This window comes from Notechis scutatus, chromosome 3 (assembly GCF_049901735.1).
Source record: "Notechis scutatus isolate UNSWTSFEM ecotype Mainland chromosome 3, rNotScu1.2, whole genome shotgun sequence".
NCBI classification, from domain to species: domain Eukaryota; kingdom Metazoa; phylum Chordata; class Lepidosauria; order Squamata; family Elapidae; genus Notechis; species Notechis scutatus.
This window is the reverse complement of record NC_142011.1, coordinates 8,013,700-8,034,085: the sequence shown is the minus strand read 5'-3', so window position 1 is coordinate 8,034,085 and position 20,386 is coordinate 8,013,700. Positions and strand designations below refer to the sequence as shown.

General features: G+C 44.9%; 1 protein-coding gene across 1 annotated transcript in view; it reads right to left on the bottom strand.

Annotated features, from left to right (window-relative positions):
- Positions 1-990: 990 nt before the first annotated feature.
- SRMS (src-related kinase lacking C-terminal regulatory tyrosine and N-terminal myristylation sites) overlaps positions 991-20,386 on the bottom strand; it is a 45,624-nt gene continuing 26,228 nt past the window's right edge. Inside the window, exons 3-8 of the mRNA XM_087959161.1 lie at positions 16,838-17,004; positions 14,635-14,776; positions 11,505-11,660; positions 6,860-7,041; positions 4,699-4,855; positions 991-3,325 (exon numbers count right to left, since the gene is read on the bottom strand). Coding sequence (XP_087815287.1) covers positions 3,132-3,325; positions 4,699-4,855; positions 6,860-7,041; positions 11,505-11,660; positions 14,635-14,776; positions 16,838-17,004 — 998 coding nt within the window. The 3' untranslated portion in view covers positions 991-3,131. The remainder of the gene's footprint in view (positions 3,326-4,698; positions 4,856-6,859; positions 7,042-11,504; positions 11,661-14,634; positions 14,777-16,837; positions 17,005-20,386) is intronic.

Genomic DNA, 20,386 nt, shown 5'->3' with positions numbered 1-20,386 from the left:
GCAAAGCGCTGAATTCAGAAAGTTGGGTTGAGAACGAGCTGATTGAAGAGGGAACATTTAAAATGTGTTCGTTTTTCTCTAGGAACAGCAAAAACTCTATGGTAGAAAGCTGTGACTTTCCCAAAGATTCTGCTTTTCCGTTGATGCAAATTCAGGACAGGTTAATAATATTCTATGGAGAAATAAGCTTTAATACCGTCTTTCTTTCTCTCAGTTGTTTGGGTTAATTGTCTGAAGTTTGTCATTTATGATTTATGTTCTGCTTTAGTCCAAGAGGTTATAATAGCAAAAAATTAGCTTGATCTCCTTATCGTTATCTGTTATCACATTCAATATTATCAATATTCACAGGGATCCTTTGAAGCAGGATAAGAGCTGTTAAACATGGAATATAACCTTGAACAAATGTTATTAGGAGATCATTAAAATTTGAAAACATTTTGGCTGCTCTGAAAAAAAAAAAATAAGGAAGACCTGATCTTAGTATTGCTTGGATGAAAAGTCACTTCAGATCTGCAGGCTGCGAACTAAAATCTCACAAAAATACAGTGCGAAATCACTTCTGTTCTATTACAAGAAAGGGATGTAGACCTGGCCACAAAGTTTAGAGAAACGGTGCTTGACTCCACAGAGACTTCAGTAAGGAAAGCAATGGTAAGACACGTTGCTTTGCTTCTTTGAGCTATTAGACTAGTCTACTTTGTAGGTAGCATACAAATTAAGGAAAGGAGGGAGGGAGGAAGAGAAGAGGAGGAGGGGAAAGGAAAGTAAGGGGAGAGGAAGGAGAGGAGAGGAGGTGGGAGAAGAAGGAGAGAGGGGAAGGAAGGAAGGAAGGAAGGAAGAAAGGAAGGAAGGAGAGAAAAGGAGGGAAGGAGAAGGAAGGAACAAAGGTAGGATGGAGGGACAGAGGGAGGGAGGAGAGGAGAAGGAAGGGAAAGAGGGAGGAAGGAGGGAGAGAGGGAACAGCAGGAAGGAAATTAATTGAATGTAACCTAAAATTCATGGGTCAAAGCTCATTCGAGGTTGTCCTCAACTTATGACCGGTTGGTTAGTGACTGTTCAAAGTTACAACCTACCTGAAAAAGGGGACTTACGACTCAGGTCCAAAGTTCCAACAGTCACACACACCCACACACACACACACGTCATGTGGGTGCACTTTTGGGCACATGGCAACACGATCAACATTGGCTGCCATTTGCAGCACCCCACGCTCGCATGGCCCGGGTTTATGACAGTTTTGCCGAAAACTGGCACGTGCTTCTGGTTTTCCAGCAAGACAGCACCCATAATGAAGCATCAGTTTGCTCAACGCCCACCGCAGAACACATCATGAAACGACTATTACGACAGGTTCCATTACAGTCGTAAAATCGAGGAGTACCTGTCCTTTTAGCCAAAATGTATTGGAAAGGGGTAGGGAAAAAAAGGAAGGGGAGAGAAAGTAGAATAGGGTCTGTCCCTCCCTCTCCCTCCCTCCCTCCCTCCTTCTCTTCCCCTCATACAGGTGGGCTCTATGACAATTTGCTGCACCCAGCTGACTGCAGGACAACTCGCTGCAGTATAAGAATTACACTAATATCAAAGAAATAGTGGAATACAGGTAGTCCTCGACTTACAACAGTTCATTTAGTGACTGTTCAAAGTTACCATGGCACTGAAAAAAGTAACTTATGACTGTTTTTCACAGTTATGACCTTTGCAGTATCCCCATAGTCACGTGGTCACAATTCAGACGCTTGGCATGTCAAGCCCGAAATTGACCTATGTAGCCATTTTAGTTAGGCTTAGTATATATTCTTTTTCTTACTTTCTCTGTGGCAGTCATGGGCGGGGGGGAAGGGTTTCGGGCTTGCCACATTCCTAAGGGGAGAGGAGTGGAGATAGGGAGAGTTGTTTTGGCTAGGTAGTTCTTCTTCCCGTGGGAAACCGAGCTGTTGGTAATTAGGCCGCTTGAGGTGGAGATTTATGACATCAAGCAAGGTTGAATTACTTCTATTGGAGAATGTGACTTTTGGGGGTTGTTTCTAACTTTTAATATTGTGGGGTAATTCCGGGTTGTGTCAGATCCGGAATTACCACGGACTTTGCCAATTTGATGCTTTCCTAAATAAAAGAAATTGTCTTGGAAGATGGACTTTGCTCTTTTCTTTCTAAATGGATTTCATCACTTGGAAACCTGACATGGCAACTGGCTCGTACTTATGACCGTTGCAGCACCCCAGAGTCACATGATCCCTTTTTTTGCAACCTTCGGACAAGCAAAGTCAACGGAGAAGCCAGATTCACTTAACAACCAGATTACTAACTTAATAAGTAGTTTACTTAACAATTGTGGCGAGAAAGATGGTAAAATGGGACAAAACTCACATAACAAATTCTCACTTAACCACAGAAATGTTGGGCTCTATTGTGGTCATATGTTGAGGACTACCTGCAGAATCTTTGAAGGAAGGAGAGCAAAAAGAGAGAACAGAATGAATTGTGAAATGACCTAAATTCAAAATATTTTTAAATGATTTTAAAATAATGAAATGGAACTGCTCAATTGTCCCACAGCGAGTTGTCCGTGGCGAGTCGGCCGCTGCAAATTGGCCTGTGGCGAGTTTGTCCCCTTCCATCCTCACCCACAGAGACAAACACAATAAAGCTACGTCTCTCTCTTTCCACACGGACTTCTTTCTTTTTTTGTCTCATGGGGTGGGGTTCCGTTTTTCTTCAGGCCATTTTTGACAGAACAAATTGCTCCCAATCGATGCACCAGGAACACCCAGAATGTAAGAAATCAGGTGGCTACATTTGTACACGTTTATTGACTAAAAGGAAGCCATTTGGGGCCTACAGCAAGAAGACTCCATAACTTGCACAGGGAAGGAAATGCCGCATTTCTGTTTCTGTCCACGAGGAGCTCTTGGCTGTACGGTATCTCTTACCGCGAACTATTTTTCGGACCAGTAGAACCCATAACTCCACCTGCTGAGGTTGAAGAGCTCACGTAGGTCCACCTTCAAAGGCACAAATGTTCCTGCAGGCTCAAGAGACTCGGAGAACCTGGAAGGCCTGCAAGACTTCTACCAAAGGGCTGATGGTTGTTGCAGAAGGCGTGGGAGGTGCCTCCCCCAGCCCCACTTTCAGGAGAAGGAGTGACGTGCCCATTTGTAAATCGAAAAGAGTGCATCCCTCAAGTTGAGAAAAGTTGGCCGATCTTCGGGATGGGCCTTCCAGCATTCCAGCATGATGCTATAGACCTCAGGGGAGCAACTGTTGGGGCGAGGAAGACGGTAGCCCCGAGTGATCTGCTGGATGGTCTCCTGATTGGTCATCCCTAGAAGAAGACAGAGGAGAGAAACGGTCAGGTTCACAAGGGACAGCGAGGTGGGACAGGTAAGGGAGGACTCTCCTTACACCGAGATGGGGTTCCTTGACAATGTCAGGGTGACCAAACCGTTCTGGATGATTTCCCACACCCCAAACCTCTCAAAAGGGACTGCAAGGCTCCAATTTCTCACTTCTAGCTGGAGTGTTGACTTTACCCCAAACCCTCCTTGTTAGAGATTCTGAAATTGGAAGTATCTGCTTGGACATTCTAAGAAAAGAAAGGATGGTCAGGCCTGGCCCAGGAGATGGAGTTGGGGTGGAGAAGTAACATATCTCCAGTATGATTGGGCACATTACAATGTGTGTGTGTGTGTGATAGAGAGAGAGAGAGAGAGATGTTGTGGCCCGCCGGTGACTGACGGAGCTGGCAGCAGAGTCAGACAGCAAGGAGGTGGGGGAGGAACCCAGGCCAGTCCTGGAGGCTGAGGAAGGCTCAGACGAGGGCTCTGCATCAGAGGCAGAGATGGGGCCAGGGTAGGCTGGCAGTCATCAGCTGCTTTCGGGCTCGGACAGCAGTGAGGCGGGGGAGCTTCTGGAACAGGTTCCCCAAAAGGAAAGAACAATTAAGTACTCGGGGTCGACATGGGAGCAAGGCCACAGGTGGAAGATGAACGGCCATCAGGATTAAGAGAAGGCAAAGAGGAGGAAACAATTTGTTCGTTCCAGCCTCGTGAAGATTTGTCTGTGTAGCCTAGAGATTCTGTGCCCAGCCCATGTGGAAATATTTACATGTGGAAATATTTACCAGGCGACTTTCCAAGATAGATACGATCTGAGCTAATAATTATACCTTTGCAAGACTGTTTACCAAGCCGTTGGCTGAATGGGAAGGCAATACATTCACATTCATTTAATAACAAAAAGGTTTTGCCGGGACTCAGAGTTTGCTTAATGCTTTTTGGGGAAACCAAGGACAGAACAAAAGAGAGAGAGAGAGAGAGAGACTCCTTCTTCCCTCCCAAGAGCTTTCCCTTGTCATGATCCTCTCCGTAGGGCAGGGGTCCCCAACCACCGGTCCGCGGACCGGTACCAGTCCGCGGAACAACTCCTACCGGGCCGCTGGCTTGCTGGGCGCCGCCATCTTTTTGATGAAAAAGTGCTTCCGGTGAGCTTTTCCGGGTAGAAAGCCATTTCTACCCGGAAAAGCTCACCCAGAAGTGGCGCCCGCCATCTTTTTTTGATGAAAAGTGCTTCCGGTGAGGTCACCAGAAGCACTTTTCATCAAAAAGATGGCAGCGCCCAGCTGATGCTGGTACCGGGCCGCGGCGTAAAAAGGTTGGGGATCACTGCCGTAGGGCATCCACTGAAATGAAATCGTACCATCATAGGGGCACTGTCCGTAGCTAAAAACCTCATAGAGTAGGATTCCGTAGGACCAAGCGTCCGATTTGGGGGAGTACGTCTGGTAAATGGCAGCTTCCGGTGCCGTCCACTTAACCGGGATCATGGCGCTGCCGGTGGTGGAGTAGATGTCATCCTGAAGGAAAGGCAAGAACAGGTGATCAGCCAAAGGCAAAGGAGATGCTTTCACCCGGAGATTCAAGGAAGAGGAGCTAAAACTGGCTTGTTCAGAACGGAATACAGAATAATAGAGTTGGAAGGGACCTTGGAGGTCTTCTAGTCTGACCCCCTGCTCAAGGAGGAGATCTTATCCATTCCAGATAAGTGGCTGTCCAATCTCTTGAAAACCTCCAGTGATGAAGCACCCACAATTTCTGGAGGCAAGCTGTTCCATGGATTAAATGTTTTCACTATCAGGGAATTTCTTCTTTGTTCCAGGTTTGATCAATTCTCCTTCATAAATTTCCATCTATTACTCCACGTCTTGGCCTCAGATGCTTTCAAGAATAGGTTGTCCCCCTCTTCTTTGTGACAGCCTCTCAAAGATTGGACGACTGCTATCCCTAGTCCTTCTCTTCATTAGACCAGCCATACCCAGTTCCTGCAACCATCCCTCATGTGTAGCTGTTCAGTTCCACCTTTGTAGGACGGCTTTGTCATCTTTGGTACCCTCCAGATGTGCTAGCAGAGAAACTCCCTGAACACATCTGGAGGATATCAAAAGCCATTTATGGGTTTTGTCTGAGAGTTGAGCACCTAACCCTGAAGAAGTTAAGAGTTGGATCTACACTCATTTCCTCTTTTCTTCTTCTTTCTTTTTTTCTTTCTTTCTTTCTTTTCCTTCCTTTTCTTTCTTTCCTTCCTCCCCTCCCCTTCCTTCCTTCTTTTCTTTCCTTCCTTCCTTCCTTCCTTCCTTCCTTCCTTCCCTTCCTTCTTTCTCTTCCTTCCTTCCTCCTTCCTTCCTTCCTTCCTTCCTTCCTTCCTCCTTCTTCCTTCCTTCCTTCCTTTCTTTTTCTTTCTCCTTTTTCTTTCCTTCTTCCTTCCTCCTTCCCTTCCTTCCTTCCTTCCTTCCTTCCTTTCCTTTCTTCTTCTTCCTTTCTCTTCTCTTTCTCTTTCCCTTTCTCTTTCTCTTTCCTTCCTTTCCCTCCTTCCTTCCTTCCTTCCTCTTCTTCCCTTTCTTCTTCTCTCTTTCCCCTTCCTTCCTTCTCTCTCTTCTCCTTCCTTCCTTCCTTCCTTCCTTCCTTCCTTCCTTCTTTCTTCTTTCTTTCTTTCTTTCTTTCTTCCTTTCTCTTTCCTTCATTCCTTCTTTCTTTTTCCTTCCTTCCTTCCTTCCTTCCTTCCTTCCTTCCTTCCTTCCTTCCTTCCTTCCTTCCTTCCTTCCTTTTTATATTTTGCTTGTTTGTTTTATATTTGTTCCAGATAGGTCGGCGTACAGGTAACCCTCAACTCAATAACTATCACTGGGGCCAGAACTTCCATTGCTAACCAGGATGGTTATTAAGGGAGTCATGCCAGATTTTACCACCTTTTTGCCATGACGCTTCAGCACATCACCACAGTTGTTAAGTGAATCTTGTGGTTGTTATCAAGCTTTCCCCATTGATTTTGCTTGTGGGAAGTTAGCTGTGAAAGTAACCCCAGGTATGCTAAGAGGATGGCTGGTACGTCGGCTTTTAAGAGGGCTCATTCGGACGTTTATATTTTTGGAGTCAACAAAAGAACTGTAAATGTCTGGGCTCTGTTCTGCTTTTTGGAAAAAGTGCAGAGAAGAGCCACTAAGACGATTAAAGGCCTGGAGATTAAAACATATGAAGAAGTTGGAGGATCTGGGTATGGCTAGTCTGGAGAAACGGACTAGGGGTGACATGATAGCAGTCTTCCATTATTTCAGGGGCTGCCTCAAAGAAGAGGGAGTCAAGCTACTCGAGGAGAGAAGCAATCTGGAATTAAGAAGAAACTTCCTAACAACGAGACAATTAACGTGTAGAAGAGGTTGTCTGAAATGATGGGGGTCTCCTGTTTGAACAGGGGTTGGACTAGAAGACCTCCAAGGTCCCTTCCAGCTCTGCTTTGATTGGGAACAGCTAAATTACGGAGTGTGTGTGGAGTGGGGGGGTTGTCAAAGCCTCCTTGGATGCACCTTGAGGAGCCTGGCAAGGCCGAAGTCAGCTATTTTGCAAGCAAGGTCATCTCCCACTAGGATGTTCCTCGCCGCAAGGTCTCGATGGATGATATGTTGTTCCTCCAAGTAGGTCATCCCATCAGCCACCTGGCAAGAGATGCTGAGCAAGTGGTGTGTGGTCAATTCCTTTCCTGCAGCACCTGAAAAATCAACAAGGCGCCAGGGTTAGAAGGCAGGGTTGCAGGCTAACTTACTGCCCATTGCCAGGAGTTCAAATCTCACCAGGCTCAAGGTTGAATCGGCCTTCCATTCTTCCAAGGCAGGTAAAATGAGGACCGAGATTGTTGGGGGCAATAGGCTGACTCTGTAAACCACTTACAGAGGTCTGCAAAATGTTATAAAGCAGTATATAAATCTAAGTGCTCCTATTCTATTCTATTCTATTCTATTCTATTCTATTCTATTCTATTCTATTCTATTTCATATTTTCTATTCTGTTCTGTTCTATTCTATTCTATTCTATTCTATTCTATTCTATTCTATTCTATTTCATATTTTCTGTTCTGTTCTATTCTATTCTATTCTATTCTATTCTATTCTATTCTATTCTATTCTATTCTATTCCTTATTCTATTCTATTTTATTCCATATTTTCTATTCTGTTCTGTTCTATTCTATTCTATTCTATTCTATTCTATTCTATGCTGTGCTGTGCTGTGCTGTGCTGTTCTGTTCTGTTCTATTCTATTCTATTCTATTCTATTCTATTCTATTCTATTCTATTCTATTCTATTCTATTCCTGTATTCTACTCTATTCCTGTTTGATTTGATTCTATTTTCCGTCCCATCCCATGCAGTATTGCAGGCTAACTCTAACTCTGCCCACAGTCTGGAGTTCGATCCTGACTGACTCAAGGTTGACTCAGCCTTCCACCCTTCCGAGGTGGGTAAAATGAGGACCCAGATTGTTGGGGGGCAAGAGGCTGACATTGTAAACCTCTCAGAGAGTGCTATAAAGTGGTATATAAGTCTAAGTGCTATTGCTATTAACCTTTGACCCTTTGCTAAAAACTCACTTTTATTTACAGGTAATCCTTGCTTTATAACCATTCATTTTAGTGACCGTTGGAAGTTACAACGGCACTGAAAAGGAGACATGTGACTGTTTTTCAAAACTTATCACCAGGGCAGCCTCCCCGTGTGTTTCAAAATTCAAACACTTGGCAACTGGCTCATATTTAGCATGGTTTGCGGTGTCCTGGGATCTTGTGATCATCTTTTGTGACCTTCTGACAGACAAAGTCAACGGAGAAGCCAGATTCGCTTAACAACCAGGTTTACTAGCTTATTAACAACGGCAGTTGTTAGGGATAACATTGTTTTACCCTAACTGTTTTGGGTAAAGATAATAAAATGATGAATCATGGTTTGTCAGATAAAGTGTATGTGACTTTAAGCTAAAGGAATGTAATTAAGGGTGCAGCTGTAAAAGTACTATATAAGCAGCAAGGCACTCTCTGGCTTACTGATCCCTAATTACTGGCTGGCTTATTGAAGACTGCGTTCTTGCTATAACGGGGAGTGAAGAAGTGTGTTGATATTTCTCAACGGAGAGAAGATTGGACTGATTTATTGTAAGTGTACTGACATTGGCTATTCAACACGGACTTTGCAAATAGAGTATCCCTGACAAGACTTGACTGAAATTGATATATGACTACTGGACTGTTTACATGACTATGCTATAATTCTTAAATGGAATAAATTATAATTTTGATAGCACAAGCGTATCTGTATTTTTACTGCGTGTTAACTAGAAAACTTATCTCACACATTTACCTGTCTTCCTATCTGACTTCGCTGCACATTCTGTTTAGTTTGTTTTCCTTAACACCCGTTGGGGAATCCAGGCTTAACAGCAGTGATTCACTTAAAAACCGCTGCAAGAACATTCGTAAAACTCACTTAACAATAGAAATTTTGAGCTCAGTTGTGTTCATGTCAGTGACTATGTTTTTTTGGCAAGAGAGGGCAGTGTTGTGTCAGAAGTTAGTCAAAGGAGATGAAAAACAGCATCTGCTGAGGTCCTTTTACAATACTAACATTAGGGGAATTCTGTAGCACCCTTGCTTAAGCACAATCCAATCCTTTCTATGTAATTTCCCCACAAAATATTACCTGAAGCAAACTTAAACCCACAAGTCTCACTTTCTGGATTAAGCAGCTTAATTTTGAAGCAAAACGTTAACTGCCATCTTCTAAGCTTCTCTCCACCCATTGTAGCAGTAGGGTGGATTTTTTTCTTTCCTGATTCAATCTAATCGTAATTCTTAGAGAAATAACATCTGGGTTTGACTGACACATCCCACAAGGGCCTGGAGTCCCTCAAAGCGGGAATTCACACTTCTAACCCTCAGCAGAAAACCAGTTTGACGGTTCCATCTCTGTCCATGGAGCGTCTTAGAACAGGAGTCGGCCATCTGTGGCTCTGGAGCCTCATGTGGCTCTTTCATTCCTCTGCTGCGGCTCCCTGTTGCCGGTCGGCTCTACAATTGATAGGGCTTTTGGTTAGGACAGTTAGAGCAGGGGTCCCCAACCACCGGTCCGCAGACCGGTCCCGGTCCGCGGAACAAGTCCTACCGGGCCGCTGGCTTGCTGGGCGCCGCCATCTTTTTGATGAAAAAGTGCTTCTGGTGAGCTTTTCCGGGTAGAAAGCTCACCGGAAGCACTTTTTCATCAAAAGATGGCGGCACCAGCGCTCGTGAGCTTTTCCGGCAGAAAGCCATTTCTACCCGGAAAAGCTCACTGAGCGCTGCGCCGCCATCTTTTTGACAAAAAGTGCTTCCGGTGAGGTCACCGGAAGCCCTTTTCATCAAAAAGATGGCGGCGCCCAGCTGATGCCGGTACCGGTCGCGGCGCCCAGCTGATGCCGGTACCGGGCCGCGGCATTAAAAAAGGTTGGGGATCACTGAGTTAGAGGAAAAAGGACGCCGTGCTAGGAGGAGACTCTATGGTGGGGGAACTGCCACAGAGTCTGGCTGGCTCCAGAATTTAATGGGGGAGGGGGGGCTTCCGTTAGGATCTTTGTGGCTCTTTGAGTGTTTAAGGTTGCTGACCTCTGTCTTAGAAGGAAGAGGCTACACTTTGTAAACACAATGCACCGTGCAAAGCTATTTTGCTCTGGGATGACGCAAGAAAGAAACTCATTAGCAGGCAAAAGCATTTAGGCTCTTGGAAACAGAGAACGTTGGCTCCAGACTCGTTCTCCTAGGGAGTTGCCCCATCTTAGGTAACAAACCAGATCTGGAAAGAAGGTCAGGTCCTTCAACGCAGGAAACTTCTCATGGGAAGGAGCCAAACTGGCTTCTCTTGGACAAGAGATTTCTCAGCCGAGAAGAATCTTCCCTAGAAAAGGGGGTGGCAGGTTGGGGATGGCGAAATGGCATTGGGAAATTCGTCACCTTTGGCTGAAACTGGAGGTGCCTCAGATGGCATCCGAAGCCAAGGAAGCTGCCCAACTGCCCGGTGGAGAGGAAATTTGGGGAAGTAATAGCAATTTTCCCAGGGGAATTTATAAAATTAAGTTTGAGGAGGAACCAGTTTTTGGGTGGTTCCCAGCTGGTAGGGTTAGCCTTTAGCAAACCATGGAAGGCTCTTGACTCAGTCTGTCTCTCTGTCTGTCTGTCTCTGTCTGCCCCCCCGTGTGTGTGTGTGAAAACAGAAGACTAATACAAGTAGATCTTGGCTTACAACCATTCTACTTAGTGACTGCAGTTACAACGGCACTGAAAAAAGTGACTTATGACCGTTTTTCACACATAGCACCATTGCAGCATCCCCATGGTCATGCGATCAAAATTCAGACGCTTGGCAACTAACTCATACTTATAACCATTGCAGTGTCCTGGGGTCATGTGATCCCCTTTTGCAGCCTTCTGACCGGCCAAGTCAATGGGGAAGCCAGATTCACTTAAGCACTGGGTTCATAACATAACAGCTGCAGTGATCCACTTAACAACTGTTGGCAAGAGAGGTCATAACAGGGAGCAAAACTCATTTAACCACTGTCTTGCTTAACAATAGAATGTTTGGGCCAGAGGTGGGATTCAGCAGGTTCTGACCAGTTCTGGAGAACCCGTAGCGGAAATTTTGAGTAGTCCAGAGAACCGGCAAATATCACCTCTGACTAGAGATTTTACAGTCTCCTTCCCCTGCCACGCCCACCAAGCCACGCCCACAGAACCGATAGTAAAAAAAAATTGAATCCCACCATTGTTTTGGGCACAACTTAGTTGTAGGTGAGGACTACTTGTACGTGTGTGTGTGTGTTGTGTGTGTGTGTGGGAATGGCACCCATGAGGCGGAGTCATACAGATCCAGCGGGTAGCCACAGCCATAAGATAGAACCTCTACCATGTTGTGTGACTTACAGTTATTCATTTAGTGACCGAATTTGGGGCTCAATTGTCATAAGTCGAGGACTGCCCGTAATCCAGATGTCTGAAGAATGCTAGATTTCTGCAGGCTGTGTTGCAGCCTATCCTGGGTTTTAGTCATTTGTCGTGCCCACCAATTTTCACCTTGGGCTGGTCAACCATACGAAGATTGGGTCCAAAAAAAAAAAACCATACGAAGATTGGGTCCAAAAGCGGTAATACTCACTGTTGAGGTAACTATGGAGGTTGCCCTTCCGCATCAACTCTGTGACGATGTAAACTGGCTCCCCCACAGAACAGACCGCCAGTAGTTTGATGAGCCTTGTGTGTTTCAAGCTTTTCAAGTTCCGGATCTCCTTGACAAAATCGTCCCTCATGTCAGCTGTGAAGGAGACAAAAAAGGACATTTGCAAGATGGATGGCTTTGCATAGACATTGTCTGGGGCTTGTTCTCTCATTCCAGCACATCTGGAAGCCCTGGGTCATGGTTTCTCCACCTTGGGAATTTTCTGGAGGGTGAACTTCAACTCCCAGAAGTTGACAGCCAGTGTGATTATTGATGAGAATTCTGGGAGTTGAAGTCAATCAATCAATCAGAATAGAGCTGGAAGGGACCTTGGAGGTCTTCTAGTCCAGGGGTCTCCAACCTTAGCAACTATAAGACTTGTGGACTTCAACTCCCAGAGTTCCTCAGCCAGCAAAGCTGGCTGAGGAACTCTGGGAGTTGAAGTCCACAAGTCTTAAAGTTGTCAATGTTGAGCTGGCTGATGAACTATGGGAGTTGAAGTCCACAAGTTTTAAAGTTGCCAAGGTTGAGCTGGCTGAGGAACTCTGGGAGTTGAAGTCCACAAGTCTTAAAGTTGTCAATGTTGAGCTGGCTGATGAACTATGGGAGTTGAAGTCCACAAGTCTTAAAGTTGCCAAGGTTGAGCTGGCTGATGAACTATGGGAGTTGAAGTCCACAAGTCTTAAAGTTGCCAAGGTTGGAGACCCCTGTTCTAGTCCAACCCTCTAGTTAGGCAGGAAACCCTAAGTCCATCCACCTGGAAATGCCCACGGCTGGGAAACAGAACAACAGAGTTGGAAGGGACCCTTGGAGGTCTTCTAGTCCAACCCCCCGCTCGGGCAGGAAACCTTATAACATTTCAGAAAAACGGTTGTCCAATCTCTTCTTAAAACCTCCCACAACTTCTGAAGGCAAGTTGTTCCACTGGTTTATTATTCTCACTGTCAGGAAATTCCTCCTTAGTTCTAGGTTGGATCTCTCCTTGATTAGTTTCCATCTGTTGTTTCTCCTCCTGCCTTCAGGTCTTTTGGAGAATAGCTTGACCCCCTCTTCTTTGTGACAATCCCTCAAATATTGCAACCCTGCTTTCATGTCAAGGGAAAAGATTCTCTTACAGTTCCTCAAGCAACGGATTCCTGAATTGCTAGACCCAGCTCACAGGCTCACTCATACCCTAGTCGCCTTCAGATTGATTACTGCAATGCACTCTTCAGAAGGGTTGCCCTTGAAGAGTATCTGGAAGCCTCAGCTGGTACAGAATACAATAGAGCAGGCAGCTATGTGTGTTCCTAGAACAGTGCACGTTATACCTCTGCTCCCCAAGCTTCCTTGGTTTGTGTTTTTTTAAAAATATCTATGGTTTTTATATGGGGTTTTACCTGTTTGCAGCGCAGTTCCTAGATTCGCCTTGGGGGTCATAGCAGTAGCTACTTAAATTTGAGTAATAAATACAATAAATGAATAAATTCCTAGGGAGTAGTGATTTCTGGAGAAAGTTCTAGATACCTTCTGTCTTCAGGATTTAAACTGAAGGGTGGGAAGCCAAGTAGCAGGTGTTTGCAATAAAAATTAGAACACTTGCTAGAAGCACTAAATAAAAGCAAGGATGTCTTGCCTAGGAGGCTTCCTCCAAACTTGTCTTGCTTTTTTGAAAAAGACACACGCCCTAGGATCATAGGGCTGGAAGGGGCCTTGGAGATCCTATAGTCCAACCTCCTGCTCGAGTCGGGAGTCCTTACTGTAATCCAATCTGATTTAATCTAATCTAATCTAATCCCAGTGGAAATTTTCTTTCATCAGATTGAATGAGAACTGGAAGAAGAAGTTTCTGTCGAGCTTGGATAGCTCACATTGGACTTGGGACATGGGTTCTAAGATCCTATCACGCCCCTGGTGGAGACTGACTCTGAGGGAGAGGAGGAACAGCCGACAGGGAGTGGAAGTGTGGCTCCGGAGGTTGTGGAGGAGGCTGGGGAAGGACAGAGGCCGACTCGGCAGTCAGAGGAGGACCCAGGCCCATCCCCTATCCATCCTAGGGCATAGGAGGGGGTAAGGGAAAGACGCGGTCTACTCAGAAGGAGAGGGCCTTGATCCTTTTCATGGGCTGCAGCTGTGACAACTGAATAAGAGAACAGACATGCCTACGTGCGAATGCTGGAAACAAAGCATGGAAATATCTCTAGTTTATTGTTCCTCTCTGAGTTTGGCGACCTTCCCAGTGTGTGTTCTGATATCTGTGGATGTCTTCCAGCCCTTATTTTGCCTGGTTTGTTTTTTACTCTTTATAATTTAAATGGCATTTCCTCCTTCTTGTAACTGCTTGTGTGGGAGTTTTTTTTTATCTCCAGTCAAGGATGTTTGGAGCTTGGAAGCAAAGTGAAGGAATAAAGGGGCTTCATTGTTTTCTGTGACTGTGTCTGTTTTGTATCCCACCCTGGGTCATCACACATCCAGAAACCTACAAACTGGCTAAGTGCAGAATATCACCTAGTATCAGAGTTTAACATAGTACCAAATTAAAAAAAAAAGTGTTCAGCATTCACCTGAACTTTGCTCCCTTCCGCGTGTCTTTTCATTTATGAGCATGGAATGACCCAAGAGGTCAATTGACCTGGTTTATTAACAACAATTGGGACTTTGATTAACTGCTGTGGGAACAATTGTTATTATTACTTCTGTTATTATTACTTCTATTATTACTATTATTAGAGTGTCTTTAGGGAGGGTGCAAGACAATTATAGGGCAAAAACTGTGCCAGTTTTGTGATGCTAATCCTGTGATTATGTGCTTGCACCAGATGCCAAGATGCAAGGATGTTAGGGTGGGGTTTAAATTGTGATCCCCCAGTGCCCGTTCTATTGTTCTCCTATTATCGTGGCTTATCATTTCTCCATCTAATTTCCAGCTGGGGGAAGTCATTCTCATTTCCTTGTTTAGCTGGTGGATTCAATCTAGGACGCCCGTTGTTCAGCTCTGGTCTACTCATGCAGGATTGATTAATCCACCTCTTAAGAAAGAGGCAGACAAGACGCATTGCACAAGAGAGGACACGTTCTGCACCCCACAAACCTTGTTTCATAATTTTGATGGCCACAGGCACTGTGTTCTTCCACATTCCTTCCCAAACTTCTCCAAAACATCCTTCACCCATCTTCCTCCAAAGGTGGAATTCAGACCGGGGACGTTCCCACTGATCCATCTCAGAAGTCCTCTGTAGAAGGGGTAAGATGAGAGACAAACGATCCAGATCACAGAATAAGAGAGTTAGAAGGGGAATTTAGAACCTTCTAGTCTAGCCCAATCTGCTCAACAAGGAAACTACATATCGTTCCAGGCAAATGGTTGTCCAATCCTCTCTTAAAAATCTCCAGTGTTGGAGCATTCACAACTTCTGGAGGCAAGTTGTTCCGCTGATTAATTGTTCTAAATGTCAGGAAATTCCTCCTTAGTTCTAAGTTGCTTCTCTCCTTGATTAGTTTCCATCCATTGCTTCTTGTCCTGCCTTCAGGTGCTTTGGAGAATAGCTTGACTCCCTCTTCTTTGTGAAAACCCCTGAGATATTGGACCACTGCTACCATGTCTCCCCTAGTTACTTCTTTTCATTAAGCTAGACATACCCAGTTCCTGCAACTGTTCTTCATATGTTTTAGCCTCCAGCTCCCTAATCATATTTGTTGTTCTCTACATTCTTTCCAGAGATCTTTTTTACATTCTGGTGACCCTAACAGGCCAGGCCTGGATAAAGGAAGGAATAAAGAAATCTAGAACAAGAAGGTTGCCGGACCACTGAGATAATTAACTCCAATTCATCATTGTTTCGTTTTTCTAGTCTACCAACCCTGAAATCTCCTAGTGGTGGAGAGCTTCTGGCCTTTTAGGATCAACCATCAACAGTCAAGGAAGAAGGAGACAAAATTTAAGCTGCAGACTAGCCCTTGGAAGAGCAGCCGTGAAGGCCTTGGAAAAGATAATTCAGATTACAAATATCAAAACCATGGAAGCCATGCTATTCTTTGTGACACCCTACCATTTTAGACAGATGGTTGGTTGTCCAGTCTCTTCTTAAAAACCTCCAGTGATGGAACACCGACAACTTCTGGTGGCAAGCTGTTCCACTGGTTAATTGTCCTTACTATCAGGAAATTTCTCCTTAGTTCCAGGTTGCTTCTCTTCTTGATTAGTTTCCAACCATTGTTTCTTCTCCTGCCTTCTGGTGCTTTGGAGAATAAACTGACCCCCTCCTCTTCTTTGTGGCAGCCCCTCAAATACTAGAATACTGCTATCATGTCTCCCCTAGTCAGTAGTGGGATTCAATTTTTTTTAACTACCGGTTCTGTGGGTGTGGTTTGGTGGGCGTGGCAGGGGAAGGATACTGCAAAATCCCCATTCCCTCCCCATCCCACTAACCTGCTTTCCAGCTCCGTTCTCCTGTGCAGGGCAACCAAAGAAGACCCAGCCAATCAGCTGGGACTCAATGGGAGGCAGAGGATAGGTGGGGGTGGGGCCAGTCAGAGGTGGGATTGGCCGGTTCTTCAAACTACTCAAAATTTCCACTACTGGTTCTCCAGAACTGGTCAGAACCGCCTGAAAACCACCTCTGCCTCTAGTCCTTCTTTTCTCTAGACTAGCCAAATTCAAATCCTGCAATCATTCTTCATGTGTTTCAGTCACCAGGCCCTTAATCATCTTAATTGCTCTTCTTTGCACTTTTTCCTAAGGTCCACAACATCGTTTCTATAATATGGTGACCAAAACTGGATGCTGTATTCCAGGTGTGGCCTTGCTAAGGTTTTATAAAGCAGTGCTAAATACTTCACGCGATTCTGATTCTATGCCGTTTATACAACCAAGGATTGTATTCGCTTTTTGGACTGCTGGAGCACACTAGTAAGATCTGGGTTATAGTTAGTTTACACGAATGAAAGTAAAGACGGTATACGTCTTCCAGCATAGTGTTGCAGGATCCAATCTGTGACAACTTCTGGTTCCAAGCATGAGCCCAAACGCTTGGAAGAATAAACCTTTGGTTCCGGTGACCGACTCAGATTGGATCCAGTCAATTGTTTACTTTGGAAGCGATTGATTGAAATTAACTGTTTAAGTTTCGAGAAGAAAAGAACATTTCAAAAGACAAACTGCTCCAAAGGCAAAGAAAAAAACAAACACACACCCATCCATTCCCCAATAAAAGCCCCACATCCGGCCCCGGGAAATTTGTCAGGAATGGAGAGAAAAAAAAATTCACATGGGGGTGCCATGTTCTTCCACTTACCTTCTGGACACAAGGCTGAGACAGAGGGCATTGAATGATTTTCCAGTTGGCTCTGTAATAAGCAAGGAGCTCTTCCAGACTCAGGAAGACATGAGCTTTTTCCAAGTAAAAACTTCCGGCAGGATTCGAGTAGATTCTGAAATGCCGCACTTTGCCATGGTTGCGAACTGAAGATTGAAGGAGAAGAGAACGCGATAGGATTTGGGCAGGGGTGGACTTCAAACATTTTAGCAAAGGGTTCTCTGCCCGGTTGCTGGGTGGGTGTGGTCATGGTGGGCGTGGCCTAGTTGGCCTCCTGCACCACGGCGGCGGGGAGGGGTGTTTTTGCCTTCCCCGGGCTCCGGAGGCTTTTCTTGATCTTCCAGGAGGATGAAAACGGCCTCCCCGGGCTCCGGAGGCTCTCTGGAAGCCGGAAACAGGCCCATTTCCAGCCTTCCTGAACTCCCGGGAGGCCCATTTTTTGCCCTCTCCGAGCCTCCACATGCACCCAGCACTTACCTGCATCCAAAATGGGCCATGTGGGGACTCCTGGGGGGGAAGGGAGGGGTGGGTGGGGCCAGCCAGGAGTGGGTTTTGGGGGGGTTCTCTGAACTGCACAGAATCTTAGTTAGGGGTTCTCCTGAACCCCTGCAAACTCCCAGCAGCCCATCCCTGGATTTGGGTCAACTTTGCAATTTCCTTTCCTGTAGTTTAGTAGCCACCAGCATTGTTTGTCACTCAGCTCTATGGTTTATTTTATTTTATTTTATTTTTTATTTTATTTTATTTTCCACCTTTAGTATTCTTACCAGTAACTTAAAGTGGTGAATAAATCTAATACTCCTTCCTCCTCCTATTTTCCCCACAACGACAATGCTGTGATATCAAAAAGTAATTTGCATTACAGGTTGCATTATTAGGCGTAAGACCATTTGTTTAACAGTGAACAGCCTTGCAAAAAACAACTTGGTACTAGGTACAGTTATGACCATCATAACACCCCTGTGATCATGTCATTGCAATTTGGGCACTTGGCAACCGGCTTACATTTACAACTGGTTGCAGCACCTTGCAGTCATGTAATCACGACCACATGATTTGCTTAATGACCAACATTAGATCTTGTCATCCAACCCACTGCCTCCCAGGAATACCATTCTGGATAAATGGAACAGTTAGCCCCCATAAATTGTGGGTGTTCCTACGCTGGAGTTTTTTAAAGAAGAGACTGGACAATAGGTTGTCCAGTCTCTTCTTAAAAGCCTCCAGTGTTGGAGCACCCACAATTTCTGGAGGCGAGCTCTTCCATGGATTAATTGTTCTGACTGTCAGAAAATTTCTCTTTACTGTATTTCTAGTTTTGGGTCTCTCTTTGATAAGTTTCCACTAGTTACTTCTCACCCTACCCTTTAAGGTACTGTTGACTCCCTGTTCTCTGTGAGAGCCCCTCAAGATCCTGCTGAGATGTTAAATCCAGAACCAACTCCAGACTTTTATTCTACCTGCTTATGTAGTATTATCACTTACTGCAGCTACCATATAGACAAGACTTGCTGACATCTGGAATTTTTGCTTATATTTGAACAAAGAGACTGCAGCTTACATCCGTTATTTCTGGTCCTAGTTTCAATGACCATGAAAAAAATAATTCCTGACCATCTTCCTTATGGCACCTTTCTACCAGAGGTGGTATTCAGCAGATTCTGACCAGTTCTGGAGAACCAGTGGCGGAAAAGTTTGAGTAGTTCGGAGAACCAGTAAATCCCACCTCTGCCTAGAGATTTGACAGTATCCTTCCCCTGCCACACCCACCAAGCCACGCCCACAGAACCGGTAGTAAAAAAATTTTGAATCCCACCACTGCTTTCTACGCATCTGAGCACTGATATCATGTCTCCAATTGGTGTTCATTTCTCCAGGCTGACCCAACCAAGTTCCTTCAGCCTGACCTCCTGAGATGTCTCCAAGTCCTTGTTGTCTTCTGAATTCTCTCCAATCTGTCAATTTTCTGGAAAAGTGTCCAGAAGATGACAAACCAAAATGTGGTCTCAACAACCACAAGGACGGAAGAATAAGGATGCTGCACGTGTTTGAGGGGAAACTACATTACCCATGATTCCCTGAGATGAATTAAGAAGGTAGAAATGCCTCTGGGGCAAAATGCTTGGAAATAATCTCTGCATGTTTTGGAATGTGCACCAACTTTTCCTTCATGGTGGATGTTGACCTAGGTTGGGAAAAACAGGGACAGATGGAAGTTGAGGCAGTGACACTACCTATTCCTTCATTCATGACATTTTTTTTTGCAACGTACTGCATGCACAACTGTCATTCAGAAGGTTTCCTTGTGTTTAGCTCAGCCATGCCAGGCAGGTGCCCTCAAGCTGTGTTGTGTTGGCACCTCTTGGAATTTCTGGCTTGGAATTCCGGGGAATTGAAGTCACCACAATTCACGGCTGCTCAGCTGTGAAAGGATGAGAATTCTGGACGGCCTGTTGCCATTGTTAGTCACTCCTAATTGTGCAAAGGCTTGGTGTGGCTTGAGGCTAGTTCATCCCTTGCTCCATCCGTATGTAGGCAGAATACCTTTGTTTATTGCATCACTTAGTGTAATTACACATAAGAGAGGGAATAGAAGTGCAATTAGTAATTAACTTTTTTAAGATCCAAATTTTCTGGAATAAATGTATCACACAGATTAGGGTGGAGGAGACACTCATTTCTTTTGTGTTGCAAATTGGAAATATTTCTTTTCAGGGTGCCTAGGGATTCCTTGCGTGGCAAATAATTCATCCTGCTTTACTGCTCAATATCCAGAGAAATTATCCAGTTGCCTGTTAGCTGTAACATGTGAGCAACTAAGGTCCTGTTTCCCTTTAATCCAGTGGTGGGATTCAATTTTTTTTACTACCTGTTCTGTGGGCGTGGCTTGGTGGGCGTGGCAGGGCAAGGATACCGTAAAATCTCCAGTCAGAGGTGGTATTTGCCGGTTCTCCAAACTACTCAAAATTTCCACTACTGGTTCTCCAAAACTGGTCAGAACCTGCTGAATGCTACCTCTGCTTTAATCCTAATGATATTAACTGCAGCCTTTCTCCCAGTTGGAGTAGACATCTTAGGTCACAGCAAATAATGAAAACATGTTGGCTGAAAAGAAAACAGAAAAATAGAAAAAGAAAGAGAAAGAAGGTTTGAAAGAAAGAACTTGAGGAAGGAAGGAAGGAAGGAAGGAAGGAAGGAAGGAAGGAAGGAAGGAAGGAATTGAAACACATTGTAGGTTGGACCGAGTTGTGCAAAGCACAAATGTTTGCAGTCCAAGAACAACTTCATTTGCACACATTTGCCCTTCCACTCCCCAATCCCTCAAAAGTTGCCTGACTACAATTCACAATAGACTTAGCTCTTGCTAACCAGAAATGTTGAGCAGTAAAAATAGCTGCCCTGCCTGTAACTGATCCAAATCCTTTCACAAAACGATCACCAGCACCCCCTAACAAAAGGCAAAACTCTGCATTAAAGGAAAGCAAAATAAATGACTAGAGTCTGCCTCCACCTCCACTCCTACGTCCT